General features: G+C 38.3%; 1 protein-coding gene across 1 annotated transcript in view; it reads right to left on the reverse strand.

Moving 5' to 3' along the window:
• IL31RA (interleukin 31 receptor A) overlaps window positions 1-18,505 on the reverse strand; it is a 61,610-nt gene that overhangs the window by 25,587 nt on the left and 17,518 nt on the right. Inside the window, exons 3-6 of the mRNA XM_086700775.1 lie at window positions 14,469-14,586; window positions 10,955-11,136; window positions 8,308-8,459; window positions 2,740-2,905 (exon numbers count right to left, since the gene is read on the reverse strand). Coding sequence (XP_086556901.1) covers window positions 2,740-2,905; window positions 8,308-8,459; window positions 10,955-11,136; window positions 14,469-14,586 — 618 coding nt within the window. The remainder of the gene's footprint in view (window positions 1-2,739; window positions 2,906-8,307; window positions 8,460-10,954; window positions 11,137-14,468; window positions 14,587-18,505) is intronic.

Consider the following 18,505-nt stretch of genomic DNA (forward strand, 5'->3'; position numbering starts at 1 on the left):
TCAAGACAGCTTGGTATTGGCACAAAAACAGACACATAGACCAATGGAATACAGTAGAGACCCCAGAATTGGACCCACAAAGTATGGCCAACTCATCTTTGACAAAGCAGGAAAGAATATCCAATGGAAAAAAGACAGTCTCTTTAACAAATGGTGCTGGGAGAACTGGACAGCAACATGCAGAAGAATGAAACTAGACCACTTTCTTACACCACTCACAGAAATAAATTCAAAATGGATAAAGGACTTGAATGTGAGACAGGAAACCATCAAAACCCTAGAGGAGAAAGCAGGAAAAAACCTCTCTGACCTCAGCCCTAGCAATTTCTTACTTGACACATCCCCAAAAGCAAGGGAATTAAAAGCAAAAATGAACTATTGGGACCTCATGAAGATAAAGAGCTTCTGCACAGCAAAGGAAACAACCAACAAAACTAAAAGGCAACCAACAGAATGGGAAAAGATATTTGCAAATGACATATCGGACAAAGGGCTAGTATCCAAAATCTATAAAGAGCTCACCAAACTCCACACCCGAAAAACAAATAATCCAGTGAAGAAATGGGCAGAAAACATGAATAGACACTTCTCTAAAGAAGACATGCAGGTGGCCAACAGGCACATGAAAAGATGCTCAACATCACTCCTTATCAGGGAAATACAAATCAAAACCACACTCACATATCACCTCACGCCAGTCAGAGTGGCCAAAATGAACAAATCAGGAGACTATAGATGCTGGAGAGGATGTGGAGAAACGGGAACCCTCTTGCACTGTTGGTGGGAATGCAAACTGGTGCAGCCACTCTGGAAAACAGTGTGGAGGTTCCTCAAAAAATTAAAAATAGACCTCCCCTATGACCCAGCAGTAGCACTGCTAGGAATTTATCCAAGGGATACAGGAGTACTGATGCATAGGGGCACTTGTACCCCAATGTTTATAGCAGCACTCTCAACAATAGCCAAATTGTGGAAAAAGCCTAAATGTCCATCAACTGATGAATGGATAAAGAAATTGTGGTTTATATACACAATGGAGTACTACAGGGCAATGAGAAAGAATGAAATATGGCCCTTTGTAGCAATGTGGATGGAACTGGAGAGTGTTATGCTAAGTGAAATAAGCCATACAGAGAAAGACAGATACCATATGTTTTCACTCTTATGTGGATCCTGAGAAACTTAACAGAAACCCATGGGGGAGGGGAAGGAAAAAAAGAAAAAAGAGGTTAGAGTGGGAGAGAGAGCCAAAGCATAAGAGACTCTTAAAAACTGAAAACAAACTGAGGGTTGATGGGGGGTGGAGGGAGGGATGGGCATTGAAGAGGGCATCTTTGGGATGAGCACTGGGTGTTGTATGGAAACTAATTTGACCATAAATTTCATATAACAAAAAAAATAAAAAGAAAAAAGAAAATTAAAAAAAAAGAAAAAACTGTGTTGTAAGTCACTAAATTTGTGATAATTTGTCACAGTGGCCAAAGGAAACTGATACATTCATCAGACATTTATTGACTATCTACTACAGAACAGGCACTGGGAAAGATTCTTGATTTATAAAGAATGGTAACACATGCTGAGTAACCTTAAGTGATTTACTAATATTTCTGAAACTTGGCTCCTTCACTTCCAAATGGGGGTGATTCCACATATCTTATAGGGCTCTTGGAAGAGTTAATAAAAATAGTAGATAACTTGGCATTTATTGAATGTTTACTATGAGCTAAATAGATTATTTAATTTTTAAAGTAACACTAAAATGTAGGTACTGCTTTTAACTCAAATTTATAAATGATATTCCATTATGGAAAAGGGGATAAATATTGAGGAAACTGTTCCCCTTTGCAGTCAGTCCCCTGCCTCTATTCCTACCCATTGACAACCATTCATCTGCTATTTGTCACTATTTTTGCCTTTTCTAGAATTTCCAATAAATTGAAAATCATATTTAGTCTTTTGTGTCCAGTTTCTTTTACTTAACATAATGCTTCTGAGATATTCATGTTGTTGCATGTATCATTAGTTTGTTCCTTTTTTATTGTTTAATTGTATTGCCTTGTATGGTTATACCATAGTTTGTTTATTCTTTGACTAGTTGATGGACCTTTCCGTTATTTTTTTTATTATTTTAAATAAAGCTGCTATGAACATTTGTATACAAAAAAAATATTGAGAAAACTGAGGCTTAGACATTAGTTATCTAGCCCCAAATCACTCCAGAGCCAGGCTGGAATCTAAGCCAAGCCTATAGATTTAAAGTACTGTTCTGAATGACCATCCTGACTCATGGTAAGCACTCATTCACTGTATAGTCCCTTTCTCTTTCTCTCTCACTGTCATTAAGAATCTGACCTTTTTTTCCCTCAGTAATTAAACCTTTTTTAATTTTTTAGTGGTGGCTGCAGGGTTTACAATATATATCTTTAATGTATCATAAGATACCTTTAAATAGTATTATGCTGTTTCATGTATAATATAAGAACTTAATAAGAGTAGTAAAGATGTGATCTTTTGCCTTTGGGGCAAAAAGATGCTAACTCAGCCCATCTGAGGAGGGCTGGTTTATCCTGTGGGCTCAGGTAAGTGCCTTATAGAGAGGGAACATACAGATTCTCAATGCTCTAGGACTGTGAGATTCCATGATTTCCAAGTACAACACTGGACAAAACCCACTAAGGCTAGGCCCAGGCCACCTTATACCAGAGCAGGCAGAAAAGGAATTGCAAGGGACCAGCTTGCCTTCTTCCTCAGTTGTTCCCATTTTTTCTTGGCTCCAACCACTCCAGAACATGGACTCCTTAGTGGCACATCGCAGAGCTATAACATACTCTGTAAAGGCCTGCAGTCCTGTGAGGTTGTAGGTTTCATCTCTATCAATATCTTCTTTGGTGAAGTTGACTTCCATCTAAAAGACAAAGATGACTCTGAGCTGGATGGGAGATCACCTGTTATCTTTCCATTTTTCTTCTTCACGCCCCAACTCTCTCTTACATTTTTGGAACTTGAAGCATTATATCTCAGGTTGCAAAAAATATCATTTTCATAGATAAACCTCACACATGCCTGGGGATCACTTGCACCTAAACAGATGTGAGTCACCCCATGAACCACCACCCTCCCCATTTCCTGTCTCTAAGCTTGTAAGGCAGAGATTCATGCCCACACACCCACCCCCCACCCCATCCTGGCTGATGTGAGTGTGCAAAGTCTTATTCTGGAAAATACAAGGTGGAGTCATGGGACTGAGGGCAACCTGGGCCTCAGTGTAAATACTGCAGGTGACTCCAATACCTAGATATGAGGCCTCATAGAACAGTAACTAACAAAGACCTCAGTGGCATTAAGTTCAATCTCATGTCATGGACAAGAGCCCAAAAGTTAAGTGACTGTGGACTACTTCAGTGTTTGTTATAGGCATAACTGGGATCAGAATACAGCTTTCCTAACTCCTACATACTTCCCCTTTACCCAAATCTTCCATTGCAACTATTGGTCTTTAGGTAACCAGTAGGGCTGCTAAGGATCTCAGCAGCCTGGATGCATAAATTCATTTTGACATTCTGTGGGGAAGTGGAGGGGGAGAGGTAAATAAATCACTTCTCCTTTCTAGACTTCAGTTTCCTCATTAGTAAAATGAGCACACTGCTTTATATAATCTCTCAAGCCCCTTTTGGACCCAACTCTCCAAGAGACACTAAAAATTCAGCTATTTATTTTTGAGCATGGTCACTGTTGCTGCAAGATGAACTTTTAGCTGTTGGTTTATATGAACTTACATTGAGTTGATTAATAAACTGCACTAATAGGCATGTCTATTTTGTGAATATGCACACTAGTCCCATAAAACCCTGTGAGAGAAGAAAGTATATATAACAGCTGTGAAAATAACTACATAACTACAGGTCGTGGGCCTAAGGGAAATTGAACAAAATGAGAATGTATGTATGTAGCAAAAACCTGAGCATCTCAGCCGCAGATGGAAACTTCTAAACTCTGAATCTAGGAAGATGGTGTTGGGAAAAGGATGTAGGAACCAGAGGCAAGGGCAGTTTCACTGTTGAATCCAAAGTTCCCTGAGCGCCCACCTCTAACAGCCCCTGGAGATGTTGTAATGGCAGAATAGGGTCACTGGGACAATCCCACATCTCAGAGAAAGTAGCCTTCCCCAACTTAGCTTAGTTATGGGGCTCATTTGGGGCGATATTAAGACCTTTATAAGACAGACAACCACATGGTATCTTCCATACACAAATCAAAATAAAACTATATTAATCCACAAAGAAGTCTAATAAAGTTTTGTTGTCCTTTTAAGCTCTTTTAAATATGTAATATTCTTTTATAACAATCTTTCAAAATTTTCTTCCTGCTTTGCGAGTACCCTCAAGCACATGCTTGGTCTACAAGTTGGGGCTCTTCACATTCATGTTCAGTAAGCTTTGCCTAATGTAACTAGCCAAGCATGTTCTTTACAGCCCTTTCCCATAGGTGGGAAAAAAGCTGCTCAGCCTTTCAAACTACGTATCTGCCTGAAAGGCTTCTTTCAGTTTGGCTTTTTGTCCAGGCAAGTACCTGTGGCCCTCATACAGTCCAGGACCAACTGATCCTCCATATATAGACTCAACTACGATTTCCCCAGCTCAACACAAAGGACTCCTAACAAAACACTAATTAACTTCATCGGGTTTATTTCTAACAACCTATACTTTGTGCCAAATCCTAGCTCGCCCAAAGTGTTTATGTTTTAAGAGATGAGTCAGAAGTGTTGGTGCAAAGCCTAAATCAAACTTTTAAAACCTTCTTGAGATTCTTTGGCAGAGTTCTCACGTAGCTCTATTTTTAAAGGCAGAAACTCCTTAGACTAGGCAACAGGAAGATGGTCTGGAGGTTGCTAAAATATGGTCAAATGAATGGCAACTTGGAGTCAGAAAACTTGGGCTCAGGTTTGCAACTTACAAACCCTGGGATCTTAGACAGGTGATTTAAGCTCTGTACATCATGATTTCCTAATCTGTAAAAATAATAATAGTGATGCCTCATTTATAGATATATGCAAAGATTAAATAGTCTGGAGTGTAAGAAAGCACTTTGCAATACACACAGCATTATACAAACGTAAGTCCTGCTCTATGGACATATTGGGACTTTTTTACAGTCTAATGCAGGGAGATAGGACTTTAAATGACTGTGTTGAGTGTTAAGTGTGGTGATGGAGGAGGAGCACCTAGTTCAGATGCTCAGAAGGAAATATGTCAGAACTGAGTTCTGAGACATGAACAGGTTTAACGAAGTTTAGTGAGGGAGTAGAGGTACAAAAGCAAAGACACAGAATAGTGAAACAACATGACACAAGGGAAAGTAGCAATCCACAACTAGTTAGTAGAGAACCAAGGGCAGGATGAAAAATGAGGTTGGAGGGGTTGATAGGGTTCAAGTGTTGGAGGATTAAGGATTTGGACCTTTTTCCATAGAAAAATTGGGTTGGTATAATTGAGTTTAAAAATTATTGTGTTTGAATGCTCAAAGGAGGGAGATACTGACTGCACATTCCACTTGCCTTCTCACTTCCTTCAGCAGAGCAGGAGAAATGACTTCTTAGCTCAAGGACTGGAAGGAATAATGCAAACATGGGGGCAGATGCAGGTGAGTTTCTCAAAGAGGTGGGTACAGGATGCTGAAATCTGGGGTAATTTACACGTGCTTCCCTCACTTAGTGTTCTACATGGCTTGCTCATTTTCCAGAGGAACAGAAATCCTGGTTTATTTTTCTTATTGAATCCTATCTCAATGGCCAGAGGACTCTGGGCTCAGACAAGCAGGGTAAATCAAGGATCGCTAGACAGTACCAATTCCTAGCAATTCCTCAGGTTTACTTAGACCATAACTGATGATGTGAAGGAAGATGGACTTATGTTGTACCAGGAACTTCCTTGCTTAGGTATTCTGTTCTGGGTTCCAGAAACTACAAATTAATTAGTCTTGTGGTACATGTAGGCAGGTACTAGGAGAATGGTTCCAGAGCTGGCTTAGAAAAGAAGCTGAGAGGAAGAGTGGACATCATTATTTCTCTTATCTTAAACATGTAATAAGTGAAACTTTACCAATTTTCTTTTCTGAAAGAGCTCTAGACTAGGAGAGAATGCAATAAAGTATCTATGAATTTCAGCAAAGTCTAGTAATAGTGTCATGGTCAAGACAGTAAGAGTAGGCTGAATGATTATGACAGTAATTATGCATATTCACAGAAACATAGTAAATGACCACACTCAGAGAAAAAAAGGTTGATATCTCTGAATAGTCTCTAATGGTTTACCACAGGGCTCTGACATAGTTACTATTTTTATTAATGATTTGATAAAGGTATACAAGTTAAGAGTTATAAAATCTGAGGATATTGAAAAGTCAGAAAGTTAAAAGTTAACTGTAAGTTTTGGTGGTAAAATAAAGATTCTAAATGGGCTGAAATGCTGATAATGCCTCCACTTATCTTAAAAACCAATAAACTTTAAGACAGTGGACATGTGTTTTACTAGAAAATCTTGTGTGTGGGAAAAAAATATTAAAGGTTTAACTGATTTAATTGGCTAGGATCTGATTAAGAGTCAACAATATGTAGTGTTTACAGGGGCACCTGGGTGGCTCAGTCGTTTAAGCTTCCGACTTTGGCTCAGGTCATGATCTCACGGTTCATGCATTCAGGTCCCACATCAGGCTCTGTGCTGTCAGGTCAGGGCTTAGAGCCTGCTTTGGAATCTGTGTCTCCCTCTCTCTCTGTCCCTCCCTCACCCTCTCTCTCTATCTCTCTCTCTCAAAAATAAATAAACATTAAAAATATATATATGTTACCAAAAAATTGTTGATATCTCTCTCTCTCTCAAAAATAAATAAACATTAAAAATATATATATAGTAGTTACCAAAAAAAGGTTGATATAATTTCATGTTGCATTGATGGAAATAGAAGAATATCCTCTGAACTTTGAAGTAAGAAAGGATTGTTGAAAATTGTTAAAAATGTTAAAAATTAAGAAGTTATGCTCCTCCAAAGTCACCATTAAGACAGTGAAATGGCAAACCACATAGTGATAAATGTCTGTAACACACATAGCAGATTTAAAAAACTCATAAATAAAATGTATAAGAAACTCCTACAAGTCAATTTAAAACTCAGACCACCCATTAGAAAAAATGTGCAAAAGGCTTAAATCAACATTTCACAAAGAACTCCAAATAGCCAAAAAACACATAAAAAGGTATACAACCTCATTAAAAGTCAGGTAAATGCAAATTAAATTAATTAATGCAATAAATTAATGCAATTAAAAGTCAGGTAAATGCAAATTAATTAGTACACAATGGAATACTATAAAACAATTAAAATGTATAAATTCCAGCATTACATAACATAGATGAATCTTAAGAGTACAATACTGAAGGAAGTCAAATATTTTTTAAAAAATACAAAATGTAAGGATTTCTATTACATAATGTGTCAAACTGTGTTGTTCAGAGATGCAGGTTTATTTTTTTTTTTTCAACGTTTATTTATTTTTGGGACAGAGAGAGACAGAGCATGAACGGGGGAGGGGCAGAGAGAGAGGGAGACACAGAATCGGAAACAGGCTCCAGGCTCCGAGCCATCAGCCCAGAGCCTGACGCGGGGCTCGAACTCACGGACCGCGAGATCGTGACCTGGCTGAAGTCGGACGATTAACCGACTGCGCCACCCAGGCGCCCCAGAGATGCAGGTTTAAACGGTAAACCCATAATAAAAACCAAAGAAGCATTTACCGTGAAAATCAAGATAACAGCTCTAAGGCAGTGTGGGGGTTGTCATCGGAAAGGATAAGCAGGGGACCTTGGCATGCTTTTTTTGACCTCACTGGTTTTAACATGAGTGCTAACTTAATAATAATTTATTAAATACAACAGCTATGATTTGTTCATTTTTCTAAATACAAGTTATATATCACAATTTCATAAAGAGTTGGAAAAATAAAAAAGGAAATGGACAAGCCACAGAATCTCAGCCATTGACATAGCTATACACAAACCAGAGTGGAATGCAAAAGTAAACTTCTCACTTTTTAATATGTCCCTGTGCTTTGAATGCAAGATGCCTATAGTGAAATACTTGTCCAATCCAAAAGGCCCTAATGAGAAACTAGGAAGAAAAGTACTCATTATTATCTGTCTTCTATTTTTAAGGTAGAAAATTGAAAAAAAAAATGATTCCCAGTTTAAAAAAAAAAGTTATCAATAATTCTTTTCTTTGGGCCCTCTAATAGAAACATTGTAATAGGATACTTACCCAGTAGGCACTATTTACTGTTTTGAATCGAAGTGTGTATTTTAAAGTAGACGAAACAGGAGCCAACACAGGCCGTATCCATTTTATTTGAACCATTCGTTTGACGCCCAAAACTGGTTTCACACTGAAAATCTCAGGTGGTTCAATTTTCGCTGAAAATAAAAATCCTAAATTTCTCATATTTGCCAAAAGATCAGAAGATGTTAATAGCATCCACCTAAAACTGGAAAAAGGCAAAGTAGAGGGGTACCTGGGTGATTCAGTCGGTTAAGCCTCCGACTTTGGCTCAGGTCATTATCTTGTGGTTCGCAGGTTTGAGAACCTGCATCAGACTGTGCTGACAGCTCAGAGCCTGGAGCCTGCTTCAGATTCTGTGTCCCCCCCCCCCCCCCCCCCCCGCCCCGTGCTCTTCCCTAACTCGCACTCTTTCTCTCTCTCAAAAATAAATAATAAAAAATAAAAATAAATTAAAAAAAAAAAGAAAAGTAGAAATGAAATGGTAGGGCTTATTTTGTAATCTGCTATATGCAGATGGCATTAGGAAGGCAGTGCAAAAGGAATACTGCCATCCCCACTTCTCCCACCGTCTCACCCCCACCAAAAAAAGGGATGGCCTCTGAGGAGAGGATAGATTCCTACGATTTTTCCGCAAATATACATTTTACTAAATGGGTCAGATCTTACGCCAAGGAGAAAGGAGGTAAAACAACCAGAAAATAGGCTGTTTACCTTATCTACTCTACACTCCCCTCAACCCAGAAGTGTCCAGTAGAAAGCATCTTTCATTTTCCTTGAATACTACAAACATTCTCATCCTAAGTCTCTCTCTCTGAAGATATGCAATTTTTTTTCTGGTTTTAAAAGTAGTATATGCTCATTCTAAAAAAATCTTTTTAATATAGAAAAATACAAAGAAAAACTTTAAATCATCCATAATGCCATCAACCTCAGAGATAGCCATTATAACTTTCTGGTGTATTTCCAGGCTTTTTTCTATGTAAGTATTTGTATATTTTTAAGCAAATTTTCTATTATGCTAAATAAAACTTTGATCTTTTTAAATCACACTGTGCAATCAGCGTATACCCACTTGATTTAAAAATTCTTCTAAACAATGACTTCAATAAGGTTGTAGGATATAAAATTAATATACAGAAATCTGTTGCATTTCTATACACGAGTAATGAAGGAGGAAATACACTTGCATCAATAAGAATAAAATGCCTAGGAATAAATTTAAACAAGGACATGAAAGACCTGTACTCTGAAAACTATAAGACATTAATAAAAGAAATTGAGATAACACAAACAAATGAAAAGATATATACCATGCTCATGGATTGGAAGAATTAAAAATTTAAAAAAATTTTTTTTATGTTTAATTATTTTTGACAGGGAGAGAGAGAGACAGAGCATGAGTGAGAGAGGGGCAGAGGCAGAGGGAGACAAAGAATCTGATACAGGCTCCAGGCTCTAGGCTCTGAGCTGTCAGCACAGAGCCTGACACGGGGCTTGAACTCACAGACCATGAGATTATGACCTGAGCTGAAGTCGGATGCTCAACCCAGCCACCCAGGCGCCCCAAGAACTAAAAATTTGTAAATGTCTACACCACCCAAAGCAATTTACAGATTCCAGAATTAAAAAGATAATAATACTAAAATGTGTATGGAACCACAAAAGACCCCAAATAATGAAAGTAATCTTGAGAAACAAAAATAAAGCTGAAGGTATCACAATCCAAGATTTCAAGCTGTGCTGACATAAAAATAGACACAAAGATCAGTGGAACAGGACTGAGAGTCCAGAAATAAGCATAAACTTATATCATCAATTAATATAAGACAAAGGAGGCAAGAATATACAATGGGGATAAAAGAGTCTCTTCAATAAATGGTGTTGAGAAAACTTGACAGTTTTATGTAAAAGAATGAAAATGAACCACTTTCTCAAACCATGTACAAAAATAAGCTCAAAATGGATTAAAAACTTAAATGTGAGGCCTGAAACCATAAAACTCCTAAAGAAAATATAGTCAGCAATCTCTTTGACATCAGCCTTAGAAACATTTTTTTGGATAGGTCTCCTCAGGCAAGTAAAACAAAAGCAAAAATACACTATTGGGACCTCATCAAAATAAAAAGCTTTTGCACAGTGAAGGAAATCATCAGCAAAATGAAAAGGAAATTTACTGAATGGGAGAAGGTATCTGCAAATGATATATTCAATAAGGGGTTAAAATCCAAAATATATAAAGAACTCATACAATTCAACACCAAGAAAATCACAGTGTGAATTTTAAAATGGACAGAGGACCTGAATAGACATTTTCCAAAGACAAATAGATAGCTAAGAGGTACATGTAGAGATGCTCAACATCACTAATAAGCAGAGAAAACCACAATGAGATATTACCTCATACCAATCACAATGGCTAGTAACAAAAAGACAACAAACAGTAAGCATGGGTAAAGATGTGGAGAATAAGGAACTCTTATGCATACTCATAACCCTTGGTATATTCATGACACATATGTACTATATCCTTAAGCTTTGAGTCTACTTTTGTGTCTGTATCTCTTTCAAGAAAAAAAAAAGGGGGTATCTTTTAATAAAAGAGTATATAAGAATAAAAAATAATACTTACTTATAGCATCTAAGCTCCAATGTGTTATATCAGATTTAATTATACCATCTGCATTTTGAGCTTCCACTTGAATGGTGTAATTATCTGGGTTTGTTATTGTTGGAGGAAGAAAGGAGCACAAAGTATGATTTCCTCTTGTAGAATTATCACTTGGACAAATATCACTTTTATATCCATAAGAGCTTTGAAGGAAAAAGCAATTCAACATGAGTTTAGTACAGCAGTTTGGAAACAAAGCCATACTTAATATATTAAGCATGTATTTGTTAGTTTTACTTTGGGTTTCTCTTGAAGACTATATCGTTCAGAACAGAGTGCTCCTCTCCAAATACCTTCCTCATCACTTCCAAGGAGAGTTCCAAGTTACCCGCTTCTTGTCTGAGATGTTATGAGACATGGAGACTTGCTTGAAACTCTTTACATACATCAAAAACTATACTTGTATTTCCTATTGGTAAGAAATACTGAATAGGCCCTTGAAAACCCCAAATTCTAGTCTTGGGAAGTTATTCTAAAAAGAAAATTAAAATCAAAGAGGATTTATTAACTAAAGTATGGTGGATACATAAGTAGAATTTTAAATAGTTTTTAATATATCTATAGTTATTGATATGGAAAGATGGCCATACTCTATCGGTGGTAAAAATAATATGCATATTATATGCAGAATAATCAAATTTATATAAACTTATATATTTATATAACTGTTCTTACAGATGTCTGGAAAGGTGCTCAGCACCTTTGGTGATGAAATTTCAAGCGATTTTTTTTTTACATTCTTTACATTTTTCAAATTGAATTTTCTACCATTGGCATACACTATTTTCAGAAAACCCATGAAAATTATTTTCCTGATAGAAAGATATCTATCTATCCCAGATAGATAACTTAAATCCTATCAAACTATAACTTAATGAAGACAAGTACAAAGACTGATAGGTATCAGATGGGTAGGTATAGATATAGTCCCACAGCTCTAGGGATTATGTAGGAGTTGAAGTCAGCAGAAAACAGAAAAACCCCCACCTTACACGGTCCCAGTGTTGGCTGGGGCTGGGAGCAAAGGAGCTTAGATGTATAGAATCGTGGAATTTTGAAAATAGAAAGGACTTTAAAGTTTTTCTATAGTTGTACAGTGCAAAAAAAAAATGGCCTCCAGAATAATGTTGAGTCATGGTTACATCACAAACTCTGGAAAAAAATCAGGTTTGAATTCTGTGCCTTGGGCAAGTTTCCTAGCCTCTCCTTGCCTGAGTTTTCCCATCTAAAATCAGAATAGTAATATACCTATAGTATAGCACTGTTATGAGGATGAAATGAGCTAATATGCATTAAGTGCTTTTAAAAGTTCAGTCACTTATTCTAAAGATGAGATGTTACTATCATTGTTATTAGTACTATCACTGTAGTTGAATATTTTGCATTTATTCATGCTGTAACCTTGGAGACATATCCTTTTCTTCCCTTTCCTGCATCTTTAGAGCTCCTTCACATCTCAGTTCAAAAGTCACTACCTCCATAAAGGCATCCCAACTCCTTATTCTTCCCCAGGGAAAAATCTATTCCTATCATTCCTGAGCATCAGTAAGGTTTTTTTCTTCATACCACTGACCCACCATCGTCTGCTCTCAGAGTTGATCACCCACAAGAAACCTTCCCATTCTACCCGGAAAAAAGATTTTTGGTGATAAACTTACAAAGGTACAAGCTAGTATGGGAGTCCTGGAGAGCCCAGAAGACCTGAGACCATGGACAGAGACTGTACACAGGCCTAAGGACACCCAGGCATTTACTCTTTCTACATGACCAGCTCATGAACATAATGACAATCCATAGGGAGTGATAGAAGGGGGTGGGAGGAGTGACTCCTTATAACAAAAAAATAGGAGTACACTTATTGAGGTTTCCAGATTTTCATTATACTGATACTTTCTATTCAACACTGGACCTAGAACTACAGTCTAGGAGAATATAAGTCATTTGTACCATGGATTATTGGGTCTTTATCATTCTTATTTTCAGAAGCAGGGCTCAGCAAACTAGGCCTATAGGCCCAATACAGCCCGCCACCTATTCTTGATTGGCCCAAAGGCTAAGAACAGGTTTGACATTGTTAAATGGTTGGGGAAAATATATAAAAAGAAAAATACTTTGTGGCATGTGAAAAGTATATGAAATTCAAATTTCAGGATCCATAAATAAGGTTTAATTGGACAACAGTGAGGTCCGTTGGTTTACATATTGTCTATGGCAACTTTCCTGCTACAGAAATAGTGTTAAATAGTTTGACAGAGATCCACCTCCCTCTAAGCCTAAAATATCTACTATCTGTCCCTTTATAGAAAAAGTTTGCTGACCTCTGTGTTAAATCATCTCTCTGATATACTCATTGATATATGAGTACTGCAAGGAATAGTGCTTGCTTTTTTCAAGTTCTTCTACTGTAAAGCATTAAGTGGATTTCCCCTACAACACTAGTTACCAATTTCCAAGGAGTGGGGAAAAAAGAGTATAAATGAGATCTTGTATTTAAAAACAAAACAAAACAAAACAAAAACTTGGAAGTATAGACTCTTTTTGGAATGGAAAAGATAATCTTTCAATATTTCCCAATGTGGGCATCCTTATTCTTAGGGGAACATGAAGTCCACAAAGGGTTTCATGAACTATTTTCAAAATTTCAAAAAAGAACCCCTGCATAAACTTGCTAAAACATCTAGCTTTTGGCTAGAATAATAATAAAAATTTTATAATTTTTATTCTAATAGGATTAGGATAAAAAGGGATGCTTGAGGTAGTAAGAAATTGGGGAAGCACTGTCCTGGTGGAATACTGTTTAACAGAGGTCACATAGCAAATTAGTGTAAATCTCCCTCTTAGTTCTGGGTTTACGACCCTACTTATTAACATTGCATCCATGAAAAAGGAACAGTTTTAGGACACATTCTTTTTTTTTCTTTTTTTTTTTTTTTTAACATTTATTTATTTTTGGGACAGAGAGAGACAGAGCATGAACGGGGGAGGGGCAGAGAGAGAGGGAGACACAGAATTGGAAACAGGCTCCAGGCTCTGAGCCATCAGCCCAGAGCCCGACGCGGGGCTCGAACTCACGGACCGCAAGATCGTGACCTGGCTGAAGTCGGATGCTTAACCGACTGTGCCACCCAGGCGCACCTAGGACACTTTCTGGAAAGAGGAAGAACATAGCTGAATATAGTAAATAAGCAGATTTTTCCACTCTGCTTATAACTGGTGACTGCTCTGAGCCAATCCAGTGCCTCTGAGAAGAGGCCATCATGTGGCTATAGCTCCCCTCCCTCCATAGTTGCCGCTCCTGTCAGTATGGCTGCAAGCAGCCAAGGTGTCATCCCAGCCATCAGAGGCTATGGGAGTCACCCAGAAGCTATAATGAGGAGAACATTTCACTTCAGAAGTGACTTGAATCATGAGAGAACCAGGAGCCTCTGCCTCCTACCCTTACTCCCACTGATAGCACACAAGCTCCGGTACTTACTAAGTTCTCTTTACTTTGTACCATGTATAACTGGCTTCTTTCTCTGGACTCCAGGTGCAAGTAAAATTCTCTTCATAGTAGAAGACACAGGAAATGTTCTCAGGCTTAGCTGGCAAAACTAAATAAATAAACACATATATGCATACATACATACACACAATCATTTCATGAAACTAGGTGGATCAAAAACTGGACTGTTATGGTTAGTTGATACATAATATAGATTCTCCTAATCAAGGCAAAGGAAAGAATCTAACTCCATCTCTTCAATTACTCCTTTATCTTAAAGAACTAGATTTATACTTTTCAAAAAGCACTTTTTACATTCTTACTCAAAAGCAACATTTAAGAAGCAAAAATTGTATTAAGACACCAGGCAAATATAAAGTGTTAGTGAAGTGCTAAGTAAAGCATCAAATGATGGAACCAGTTTGGGTAACTGGGAAATGGAAGATATGTGGAGAAGAGAAAAACACAAAATGTTCAACTATGCCACACTTCAACTTTATGTATCAATAGTTTTTCATCAGAAGATTACATTAATAGAGAAAATTTCTGAAATATTTTACATGTATTTCCATAGTTTATAAATTCTGCTCCCTGTAGTTTCTCACCCAATAACACCTATCCTTCCATAGAGAAAGAAGATACCATCTAGAATACAGATCTAGACCCTGAAAAGGTCCAGAGACAGAATCCATGGGTACATGAACCTAAATGGGAAAAAGTTTTTATCTTGATTTTTCACTAACCTTTTGTTGAAATTAATAATTTTCTTCCCCCATGAATGTGGTCAACAACCTACTTGTGAATTTGTCACCATTAAAAGTCAGGGTATTTTCATTTATATTTCAGTTGTTGCAAATATCTTGAAACATCAAATACTATTGTTACTATTACTACACTAAAGTAATTATTAGGCCTTCCCATTTAATGTATTGATAAAGAAGGACAGGGGCACCTGGGTGGCTCAGTCAGTTAAATGTCCAACTTCAGGTCAGGTTATGATCTCATAGTTTCTGAGTTCAAGCCCCACTTCAGACTCTGTGCTGACAGCTCAGATCCCTAAGCCTGCTTCAGATTCTGTGTTTCCCTCTCTCTGCCTCTCCCCTACTCATGCTCTGTCTCTCTCTGAAAAATAAACATTAAAAAAATTTAAGAAACACACATATTACTGTCACAAATTTGTTTCCTTAATACTTTGATAACATCATTTCAGTATATTTGAGTTTCTTTGTAATCACATGTATATTATTTATACACTTACAAATATTATTTTGAGAAGTGGTCCAGAGGTTTCACCAGAAGACCAAGGGGTTAATCATACACACTCATGCATGCACATATACACACCCATAATTAAGAACTAAAGGCAATTTTCAACTAAGGGCAATGTTCAGTTCTGAGATTCAAACTAACTTCCTTTTGAGACTTTGGCAAAACCATAGTCTTAAGAAGCAGGCATTTTTGAGAAAGGAAGACAACTTAGGTTACCTTTGTGTATCAAAGTAAAGCTACAGTGCATCTAGAAAGGAAGTCTCTACCAGACAAGAAATGGGAAAAAGCCCATCACTTCTGGCAAGTAAAATATTGAAGGGGAATATGTGGGGAGATAATGGAAGTAAGGTAGAGCAAAGAGCTCAGATGTCAGTGTTCTTGGTGGAACAGTACAAACACACAGATGGGTCTGTAAAACAGGTCAATGGGGCTGTGACATACTTCATCAGACACAGCCTGGTGCAGGTCACAAGGCTTTAGTCTAAAAGAAGCCTCATGTTCCACTCAGCATCAACTCCAGCATAATGCAGAACACTACACTGGCAGAGTGTGGGCTGAGGGTAGCTCTTTAGATAAGCTCCATACAGGCAAGTACAGCAGGCAGGAATCCAGAAATCCCTGGTGCCTCAGGTGGAGGGTGGGTATAGATGTGTGACACTGGTCCAGGCCTGGGATTCAGTGGAAGTTCTGTGCACAGGGGACTTCAGGACCACAGGAAAGCAAATAGAACATGAACTTCAGGAATAGGTGTGAGTATGATGTCCCAAAGTGCAGGCAAAGCCAGCTATCTTGCAGCAAATAGCAGACGATGCATGAGACCAAAGCAGAAAGTCCAGAGAAGACCAGAAGGCAACACAAAGGTTTGCTTACATGGATGCACAAGCCCTTGCCCACGGCTCTGCATTCATATAAACCCTGCTCATATACCTAGATACTATCTTATAGAGGAGCAGGAGAAAGGTAGGAACTCTGAAACATGGGCATTTACCCCAGAGAGTGGATTAGCTAAAGGATTGTAAACCAGAAGAAAAGCCAATGTTAACAAATAAGAGTGCTACCCAGCCCCACCCCTTCCTCAACCCTGCCTGGCTTTCCAGGGGAGAAGGAACTTTTTAGAACTGATCAGATTGATCATAGACTATAAGGATATTATATTTTCTCTGTACACCTAACTAATACTGTATTTACTGTATTAGTATTACCTAATTCTGTATCTCTGTCAAAGGTATTACCTTCTAACAAAAAGGCAGTGGTAAAGGGTTCCAGAATGCAGGACATTCACTGTTCTGTTTAGGTTTAGGAGTTTTGAATTTGTGTATATATTCATATATTTTTTCTATGAAATGAGCATTGCCCACATGGTAAAGTAGCCCCTAGGAATGATAAACAAGAATGAGGGAGAGCTAAATGCCTACACATTGTGTCAATGCTTCCAGCTCTTTCTTGAGAAGCTGCCTTCCTCTGAATCCTGCACGTGAACCCAATCCCTGAAGCACCCATTAGTCAGCAGTGACATCAAAGATTTTCTATCTCGTGCTGCTGGGAAGATGGCAGCATAGGAGTACCCTAAGCTCACCTCTTTCCATGGATAAAACTAGATAAAACACCTAGAAAAAGACCCAAAGATTTATAGAACAAACCCCACAACCAAAGGTAGAGAAGAGACCACATTGAAGAAGGTGGACATGCGATTTGAGACCTACAGGGACTGTGGCCATCAGACAGAAGCAAGCTGGAAGCATGGTGAAAGGCAAGAAAAAGACAATCAAGTCAGGGACCCAAAATTGGAAGATGAACCCCCATATCATTTGGCTTTGAAACAAGAGGAGCCTAATTTCATGAGTTTTTGCAAATAGTGGGACTTAAAGCCTAGAATTCTTAAAATAAGGTGTTCAGCTCTGGAAGAGCTCTGCTGGCATTAGGAAGCTGAGTCCCCACCCTTGAAGATGCAATTTGACTAGCAGCCTGAGCAGATACAGTATAGAACCAAAAGTTTGAAAAACACTGGGTGGCAAAGAGGAGGGAGAATGATTTACTCATTACAGAGCATGTTCTGAAGAGATAGGGATCTCAGAAAGACTCCTCCAGGAACAAAGGAGCTGGAAGACACCATTTCCCATCCCCACCCCCAGCATAAACACATAGGCACATGTGGGAACCAGCTTTGCCCACACTTGCTACCTAACGTGCTACTGCCAACACCCCCCGGTCCCATCCTTCACTGGATCTGGCATTTCCAGTCACGCTTGCCTCAGTCTCAGCACCGCAGAGCCTCTCTCCCAGATGATCAGTGCAGATCTCACCAACATTGCAACTCTTGACCTGTGCCTTTTTAGAGCCTTGGTCTTGGTAGCAGCAGACTCTGCAGAAGTCTGAGGTGCACTTTGTTAAAAGTGCAAGACCCACCCATGCACCATTTGTCCATTTACTTAGGCTAGCCAGTACTAACAGCAGAAGCTCCACGTCTCAATTAGCAAGTAAACCAGCATTTACCTTGAATAAATGCAGGCCACAACTGCCAGGGACCAAGTACTTCCCACAGTAGGCAAAAAGAGCCACTACAGACAACTAAACTAAAGGGAAAAGATACAAGAACACAGCAAAGCACATACCACACACAAGAGAAACTATCTGAAGTGACAGGCCCTGGGAAGCAGGGGACACTGCACTACAGGATACTTAAGGACTTCTTCTTTTTAAGTCCACTACCTTCAAGAGCAGAAGACATAGTTGACTTACCTAACACAGAGAAACATATA

Source organism: Puma concolor, chromosome A1 (assembly GCF_028749965.1).
Source record: "Puma concolor isolate L17-30 chromosome A1, mPumCon1.1.hap2, whole genome shotgun sequence".
In the NCBI taxonomy this organism is placed as follows: domain Eukaryota; kingdom Metazoa; phylum Chordata; class Mammalia; order Carnivora; family Felidae; genus Puma; species Puma concolor.